At 34.3% G+C, this 9,681-nt stretch overlaps 1 protein-coding gene across 1 annotated transcript in view; it reads left to right on the forward strand.

The window, feature by feature from the left end:
* CSMD3 (CUB and Sushi multiple domains 3) overlaps nucleotides 1–9,681 on the forward strand; it is a 1,491,512-nt gene that overhangs the window by 1,473,947 nt on the left and 7,884 nt on the right. The window contains exons 68-70 of the mRNA XM_010863441.1: nucleotides 1,724–1,882; nucleotides 4,525–4,637; nucleotides 6,709–6,796. Of these exons, the coding sequence (XP_010861743.1) occupies nucleotides 1,724–1,882; nucleotides 4,525–4,637; nucleotides 6,709–6,796 (360 nt within the window). The remainder of the gene's footprint in view (nucleotides 1–1,723; nucleotides 1,883–4,524; nucleotides 4,638–6,708; nucleotides 6,797–9,681) is intronic.

Here is a 9,681-nt window from a genome sequence, read left to right on the forward strand (position 1 = left end):
AGTTGATGATGGATAGAGAGGCCTGGCGTGCTGCAGTTCATGGGATCGCAAAGAGTCGGACACAACTGAGCGACTGATCTGAACTGAACTGAAGGTGCTTACCAAATCAAAGACTTTTTACCAGTACATTGTATTACATTTTTAGGTAAGGTCTCTTTTACATACAGAGCACAGCTTTGTAGTTTGAGGTTTGGGAACGGAGTGCCACTCTTAGGATGACTTGCAAAGTCCCAGAGCCAGGACTATGGATTTTTCATGTTACTAACTGCATGCTTTATATATATATATATATATATATATATATATATATATATATATATAATGAGATATAAGGCCTAAATAGTAAAAAGTTTCACTATTTTATCTGCATAATAATAATGATAGCAACTAACATTTAGCAAAACTTCATTTAATCTTCCTTGTAAAGTCTATGGTAATTCTACATTAATGATAAGGAAATTCAGGTTTTGAGAGCTAGGTAATTTAGGAAAAATGGCACAGTTTGTAAATTGTAGAAGGGGGACTTAACTATCAATACAAGCATTCTAGCTCCAGTGCTTGCACTTCTAGTCTTTCTACTATATTGCTTTTGAATTATCAAATACAATATAACAACTCAACTTAAGAGTGCACTTTGTATTCATCTTTTACCATGGCTTTATTTGTTTGCTGAGTAGATTTCAGGGAGTATACAATTTGTAACTCTAGTCTCTGTGATTGGAGCAGTAAGAATTGTTATGGGTGTAGGGAAAATCAGGTAACAAATGTCAATAACTTGTTAAAAAAAAAAAGAAAGATTTTTCTCCAAATCTATGTTGTTCATTCACTCACACAAATAGGCATGGCTGTTTTGAAGAGTTGCTATGTAAGGATGGGCTTTATTGTACAGGATTAATGGAAACTTTTTTCAGCCTCTTACCAGGATCTAAGTAGACTTTGACACACCTAATTTATATTAGTTATAAATTACATTACTAATTTATATAAATATAATGTCTTATTTATTTGTATGCATTTAAAATAAGAATGTTTCTTCTTTGGGTGAAAATTTTATATTAGAATATTATTTGATTCTACCACAACTCATTTCTTTCCCATGAGAGTTTACCAATTCTAGTGACAATTCTTTTATTTCTAAAAATACTTGTAAACCTCAAAGCTGTGAGGAGCAAACCAAGGGAGCCCTGTTCTTCTTCAGGAGCACCTATTATTGAAATAACTGAGCTCAGTATTCTGTAAAGGAGACAAGGAGCATCCCTCCTGCTAGTCTTCCAAGGCTGTTCAGCAAGGGAGGTTTTAACTCTATGACCTTCCTCCTGTGAACCTATCTCTGCTGCTAGGAGAAGAGCAGGCATCCTGGAACTTGTATATAGACTGACTTGACTCAATAACATAATTTTATTTTCCTTCTGAAAAAAAGATATTATAGGAAGCCAAATATAAGTAAATGACATTTAGCTGGATTCTCAGTCTTAACGTCTTTAATTGGTGTGGCTTATTTATCTCTCATTGATGATGGTGTATGTACAATCTAGGCTATCATTATTTTGGCTTATTCTAAAAATATGCAAACTTGTATGTGAAAAATTCATTTTATAATGCACCTTCTTTTTCTTGTATATTTAGAAAAATGATTATTGTATAAACTAATACTCATTAATCTGACAATGCTTATATTTATAGGGCACTGCAAAATTAATGTGTATGTTTAATTTGTTCACAGTTCCTGATGATGTGTTTGCCCAAAATTACATATGGAAAGGCTCTTACAATTATAAAGGAAAGAAACAACCCATGACCCTGACAGTTACTAGTTTCAATGCTTCCACTGGGAGAGTCAATGCAACGCTCAGTAATAGCAACCTGGAACTACTACTTTCAGGTATCACTTTAAATAAAAGAAACTTTGCCTTCATGCCTTTATTTTCATCATTTCATCATTTTTATTAGTGATTTTTGTACTGTGAAATATTTGCTTTATTTCTGGTGGCATTCATAATTCATTTAGAAATAAGCTTTCTGGTTTGATTGAGGCATATATAATACTACACAAATATAAAACTCTGTGATTCTGAAATAAGCTCCCTCAAGAATATTTTTACATGGCTAGAATGACATGTCATGAAATAGAAGAGAACTTTTAATTTGAATAAAACTAACTTCTTCTCTATTCTCATAACACCAAAGAGACTGGATAAGTGATTTGCAAGCTGCTTTATCATCACAAAATCATGTCTTCAAATGAGGCTGTTTAGGAGGACACTATTGTCTAAAATAGAAAATATAGGGCTACACTACCCTAATTAGGCAAAAGGAACCCAGAGCCTTATCCATCTTCTCAGCCTTCTCAAGTTTCTTTGATCTACTGCATACTTCCCTCATTATCTTTCATTGCTTCTACTGCTAAGTCACTTCAGTCGTGTCTGACTCTCTGTGACCCCATAGACGTCAGCCCACCAGGCTCCCCCGTCCCTGGGATTCTCCAGGCAAGAACACTGGAGTGGGTTGCCATTTCCTTCTCCAATGCATGAAAGTGAAAGGGAAGTCGCTCAGTCGTGTCCGACTCTTAGCGACCCCATGGACTGCAGCCTACTAGGCTCCTCCATCCATGGGATTTTCCAGGCAAGAGTACTGGAGTGGGGTGCCATTGCCTTATCCGGTGACACCAGCTGGGTGTCCCACAATTCAACTCACTTCTGACACTGCTGCTAAGTCGCTTCATTTGTATCTTTGATTACTCTGGTTTTTCTGACATTCAAATGTTTCCTCAAATGTCATCTTGTCAACAGTACTCCTGATGACCTTAGGTAAAGTAGCCTTCACCTTACAAATAGACTCACTCTGTTAGTCATCGGCAGTCTTATCTTATTTCATTTTCTTCTTTTCATTATTTGAAAGTATAGCATAGTATAGTATAGCATATCATGGCATGTTATGACATGACATGACATGATATGACATGACATGACATAATTTGTCTGTACTCCAACAGTTCAAGCCCTAAGAGAGCATCTCTTTGCCTTCCAGTTCATTGCTATACCTCAAAGGTTAGAAATGAAACTGGAGCAAAATTGGTCTCAATGACTTTGAATTATTGTTTTCATTTAAAAATAGATTTAAAAAATATTGATACTGAAAATATGTAATGTATATATTTAAACTTATTGACTATATAGCCCATATAATTATTAATAGTGAAATAATTTGTGATATAAATAAAATAAGAAATAAAATTTTATCTATTGATTTTGTAAATTTTACAAGAACTATACAGCATCATTTTGTATTGTTGAATGGCTCTACACTAAAGCCAAAATAAAAATATTAGAAGTTAATATGTATTTTAATTTAAAATATATATGCAATTACATGATATAAATTGAATTAAAGGAATGCATTTAAATTGTGACTACTGATCTATTTAATTTTGAAACATGAGTTTTATTTTTATTCTGTATGAGAGTTGGCACTAAATAAATATATATTTATCCTAATCAAATTTCTACAAATATAGAAAAATAAACATAAATAATTAGACCAATTTAACTTGCTAACACTGTCTACATAGAATTAATTATAACATTTTTCCAGCAACTTTGATTACTTTTGTGTCTTTTCTCTATTATAATTTATAGATCAAGATCTATGTATTATATTTATATTCCCAGCTTATTTTTATGATACCTTATTGCTTAGGTGAAATAGTAAGTGAATGAATTAGTGAGTCATTTCAACTATCAGTTAATCACAAAATTTTTACTTAGAATATGATTTTATACAGTTCCCCAAAACACATTTTTATTCCACTTATTTATACTCTCAGAGTACTCTTATTCAGGAAAAAATAAAATAAAATGAATACATTTGCTTCTCCTCTTTATGCCACATTCTGTATTTACTTTCTTGAACTAAAAATTCTACTTGATTTTTGTGATCCAGCTCAAATACTCTTTCTTAATAAGCATTTCCTAATCACTCTGGTGTGAAATGATCCTTCTTTCTTTTGGCCTTTAATTCATCATATTCTCTATCTCTGTCATTATATCTCCTGTTTCATCAGAAATTCTTATAAACATCACATTTTTAGATAGGAACCACATATTCATCTTTGCGATTCCAGTAGCACCTCAAATATTCTTTTTCTAAGGGTGGGCTTGTACTTAATTATTAAGGAAAATGTCAAGAGTTTCAACATTTGATTCATACCCTTGAGTATTTTAAATCTGACTGATGAAATAAATCATTTTTACAACAATCATGGAATGATGTTATTAATAACAATAATATTTGATTTTAATAGCATACGTAATTTAAACCCCACAGTAATAGTTAAGTTGAGAATTTCAGCTGAGAGATTGCTATATTTTGCAGGATTTGTGAAAAAGCATGAAAATGGGCTTGATTTGTTGCTTTTTTTCCTTTTCTTATCACATGTATTTATGATATATTTAAGGAGCTATAGATAATAAAGTGAAACATAACTACTTGCAAAATTAGTAGACTAAACATCCTTATATTTTACAGGAGTATATAAAAGCCAAGAAGCTCGCCTAATGTTACACATCTATCTCATTAAAGTACCAGCTCAAGCTTCTGTGAAGAAAATGAAGGAGGAAAATTGGGCCATGGATGGCTTTGTAAGTATATTTCTTTAAAAGTCTGCTGCTAAACTTAATAACACATTTGTGCTATGGTTTGTCATTAAAATTACAGAAAAATGTAAGTTTCTAAATTGAGCTAGTTAAATGCACACACATAAAATGGCAAAACTACTATTATGACTAATTTATTTTGAAAAAATAAATGATTCAGTATAAATACTTAGTAATCTAGTGTGTCTAAACTACTGAAGCCTATGACCTACAGAAGGTTTTCCTTGTAAAAGTTTTGTTACTTCAGAGCATATAGTCAGAGTTCCCATGGTCATTTTATCAAAGACTTCTGGGCAGTGTGTAAGTATAAGATTTGTTGCTTCCAACTGCCAGTTTAGAAATTCCATTCACTTAAGTGACTGAATAGAACAGGGTAACTCCAAAGTGAGGTTATGGTAATTGTTCAGAGGAAGTGGCTCACATAACTTCTTCTTCATAGCCAACTTTATAAAATTTTCTAAATATGAAGAGTAAATTTGGTTTCTGAGGGAAAATAAAAAGTGCATCCTGTTTCCCTTTCTGTGCCATTATTCATGGAGTTGAGGTCTAACTCATCTTCAGTGCACTTAGATTGTTTCATTTAGGAAACAAATAAAATGAATACATTCATTTAACTATTAGAGTTTGAGCTTTTCTTTTTAGAAGCATTTTGTGTCTAAAAATGACCTTGCCCGGGGTATGTCTGATAATAAGGAATAAATCACTTGTGAAATGTCAGACTTACATGAATAATTTGGTATAATATTTTGCTTTTTAGGGCGAGGATGCAAGGTTTTTTGCAGCTTTCACAAGAACATACATGACTTAGATAACATTGAAAATAATCAGGACAAACTTTGGGGTAAATTCATATGACTAGTTATCAGCAACACTGAAATGTATCAACTCATATTTTATTAGTGAGATCAAATAACACTATGCATGTGACCTATTTTTTATGTATAGAACTTTACATGCAAGGTACAGTTAATAGCATTTGCAGGATTAGGTAGAGTCACAAAATCTCAGGCTCAACATGCAACAAGTTCTTTCTCATGTTTCTGGGGCTAGCTTGGGGGGCTCCATTTGAAGCTGTGGTATCAAGTTCGGGTTGCTCCAGGTGTCTCATATCAGGTCCAGGCTGGAGGGACAGCAGCTGCCAGGAACATGTCCTTCTCTTGCCAAAGGCCTGAAACTCTGAGGGGCAAAGTGGAAATATGTCCCCCTTATTTTAACAGCCCTATTGAGATATAATCCATGTACCCTACTCATTTAAAGTGTACAGTTCAGTAGTTCTTACTATATTTACAGATGTGTAACCATCACCACAGTTGATTTTAGAATATTTCCATCACCTCAAAAAGAAACCATATCCTTTACCTATCGCCCAACCCATCCACCCCTCCTTTCTCCCCCAAATCCCAGCAACCACAACTCTATTTTCTGTCTAGATTTCACTGTTCTAGGCTTTCATATTTATGAATCATACAATCCCTGGTCTTTTGTGACCATGGATTATATGGTTTCTTTCACTTATAATGGGAAACATGCCTCTTAAGGCCTAGGCTTGGAACTGACTTATTGTCAATTCCACCCACATTCCATTGGCCAAAGCAAGTCACAGGACAAAATCCAACTCACTGAGGAAGAATGAATACACTTTTCATGAATGTTAATGGGAAGGGAGAAAATTGTGCCTGTATGCTGAACAGTAATTGAATCTACAAAGTACAGTATTATATTTTAATTTTTAATTGACTACTTGCCTTATTCTGTTTTATCATATCCTTGGTCTTTTTCTTGACAATCAGTTTCTTCACCTAAAAGAAATCTATAAATCTGTATCATTATATTAATAACTAATCCCCCTTATTTCCAGTATCCTAATTAAAGATGAAATTTTTCATTTTATTTTTAATAATGGTAAATTTGCATGATGTTCTGTTTTACACAGAAGATATGGAGGAAGGAATTGTGCATAATATTCATTTTATATTAAGTCTGAATATTTTCTAAGACTGGGAAAATATATCTGTGGCCAACTTTTATGTTTAATCAAACTTATAAATATTTTTAGGTTTCTGCTGAGCCTGATGGAGCTACTTATGTATTTCAAGGATTTATTCAGGGTAAAGATTATGGGCAATTTGGACTACAAAGACTAGGTAATGTAGTCATTTTCATTTTCATGTACTTTATTACTCAAGATATCATAAGAAAATATAATGGATTCTGTACATTAGGCACACTTACTGCATTTTGAATTTTGCATTGTCAGGACTATACATTGATACACTTGATAGCCTTCTAAATAAGTACAGTCTTTAAAATATTGGTTCTCTGTGTTCCACCTCAATACAGTGTTTAGTTTTTCATCATATTTCTAATAAATATGACAAACTGCCTTTCCCTCAAGCAAGTAAAAAGGAGAAAAAGTGATAAAGATTTGAAATAAAATTTTAAACTGTGAATGATTTTATCTTATGAGAATTGTATTGCTTCTCTTCCATTTGAATATCTGCAATTTTCTTACTGCCCCACCAAAAAAAAAAAAACCAATGTAGTGGCACTTTGAGAAACTCATAGAATCTGGAAAGGGAAAATTACTTTGAGGAGTGAACCATTGTGGGGGCTTTGTGCTAGTCAGATATGTAAATTTTCTGTGGTGGGAGGTACAGGGTTTTGTCATTTTTATTCCCAACTCTTCTCAAACATATCTAAATATTTAATAGTCTCATTTGAATGTATTTATTAACACACCTTTTGGTGTACAATTTTCCTAAAGTATACTGTATCTCAGTATTATATTGTGGTAGTAATGCATAAACAGTAAATCCATGTTCTAAAAACTACTCCTTGATGTTTATCTTTAAAATTCCATTGCTTTGAACTTTTATGTAAATTTTCTGAGTCCCTGGAAAATTAAAATACAAAATGGTACTAATATTTTTAACCTTGACTAGGGTATGACTTCAGTTCAGTTCAGTCTCTCAGTCATGTCCATTCTTTGAGACCCCATGGACTGCAGCACGCCAGGCTTCCCTGTCCATTACTAGCTCCCGGAGTTTACTCAAATTCACATCCACTGAGTCGGTGATACCATCCAACCATCTCATCCTCTGTTGTCCCCTTCTCCTCCCACCTTCAGTCTTTCCCAGTAGCAGGGTCTTTTCCAAGGAGTCAGTTCTTCGCATCAGGTGGAAGAAGTATTGGAATTTCAGCTTCAGCATCAGTCCTTCCAATGAATATTCAGACTGGATTCCTTTTGGATTGATCTCCTTGCAGACCAAAGGGACTCTCAAGAGTCTTCTCCAACACCACAGTTCAAAAGCATCAATTATTCAGCACTCATCTTTCTTTATAGTTCAACTCTCACATCCATACGTGACTACTGGAAAAACCATAGCTTTGACTAGATGGACCAAAGTAATGTCTCTGCTATTTAATATACTGTCTAGGTTTGTCATAACTTTTCTTCCAAGGAGCAAGTGTCTTAATTTCATGGATGCAGTCACCATCTGCAGTGATTTTGGAGCACACCCCCTACAAAAAAAATAAAGTCTCTCACTGTTTCCAATGTTTCCCCATCTATTTGCCATGAAGTGATAGTACTGGATGCATAATCTTCATTTTCTGAATGTTGAGTTTTAAGCCAACTTTTTCATTCTCCTCTTTCACTTTTATTAAGAGGCCCTTTAGTTCTTCTTCACTTTCTGCCATAAGGTGTTATCTGCATATCTGAAGTTATTGATATTTCTCCCAGAAATCTTGATTCCAGCTTGTGCTTCATCCAGCCCAGCATTCCACATGATGTGCTCTGCGTATAACTTAAATAAGCAGGGTGACAATATGCAGCCTTGACATACTCCTTTCCTGATTTGGAATCAGTCTGTTGTTCCATGTCCAGTTCTAACTGTTGCTTCTTGACCTGCATACATATTTCTCAGGAGGCAGGTCAGGTAGTCTGGTATTCCCTTCTCTTGAAGAATTTTCCACAATTAGCTGTGATCCACACAGTCAAAGGCTTTGGCATAGTTAATAAAGCATGACTTAGTTGAACATTTGATATAGTTGAATGTTTTTTTAAAAAGTAAATCAGCTTTCCCCAGATGAACAATAATAAGGAGATGTCATTTCAGATAATGTCTTGCCACAATTGTTAGTTTTAAAATCAGTAGAAGACATTCACTAATATAGTACATTGTCACAGTTGTATAATTGAATACAAGATTTTTTCACATTATATTCCCCAAATCATCTCAAGCACTGCATGTCTAAAACAGAACCTATTAAGAAGAAAAAGAAACTATTTTTCTGAAAAAAGAGTTTGCTATTTATTTCTCTTCCATAGTCCCTGTGCCAACACATTGACAAATCTCATTTTTCTCATCTTTTAGCTATGCTAATGTGGGCAAAGTTATACGATACTGAAAGAGGAACTCCACAGGTCAGTACATGCCCAATACACTGGAGATCAGTGGAGAAATAACTCCAGAAAGAATGAAAGGATGGAGCCAAAGCAAAAACAATACCCAGTTGTGGATGTGACTGGTGATAGAAGCAAGGTCCGATGCTGTAAAGAGCAATATTGCATAGGAACCTGGAATGTCAGGTCCATGAATCAAGGCAAATTGGAAGTGGTCAAACCAGAGATGGCAAGAGTGAATGTCAACATTCTAGGAATCAGCGAACTCAAATGGACTGGAATGGGTGAATTTAACTCATATGACCATTATATCTACTACTGTGGGCAGGAATCCCTTAGAAGAAATGGAGTAGCCATCATGGTCAACAAAAGAGTCTGAAATGCAGTACTTGGATGCAATCTCAAAAACGACAGAATGATCTCTGTTCGTTTCCAAGGCAAACCAACCATACAATATCACAGTAATCCAAGTCTATGCCCCAACCAGTAACGCTGAAGAAGCTGAAGTTGAACGGTTCTATGAAGACCTACAAGACCTTTTAGAACTAACACCCAAAAAGATGTCCTTTTCATTATAGGGGACTGGAATGCAAAAGTAGGAAGTCAAGAAACACCTGGACTAAC

The sequence above is a fragment of the Bison bison genome, unplaced genomic scaffold (assembly GCF_000754665.1).
Source record: "Bison bison bison isolate TAMUID 2011002044 unplaced genomic scaffold, Bison_UMD1.0 scf7180017864491, whole genome shotgun sequence".
In the NCBI taxonomy this organism is placed as follows: domain Eukaryota; kingdom Metazoa; phylum Chordata; class Mammalia; order Artiodactyla; family Bovidae; genus Bison; species Bison bison.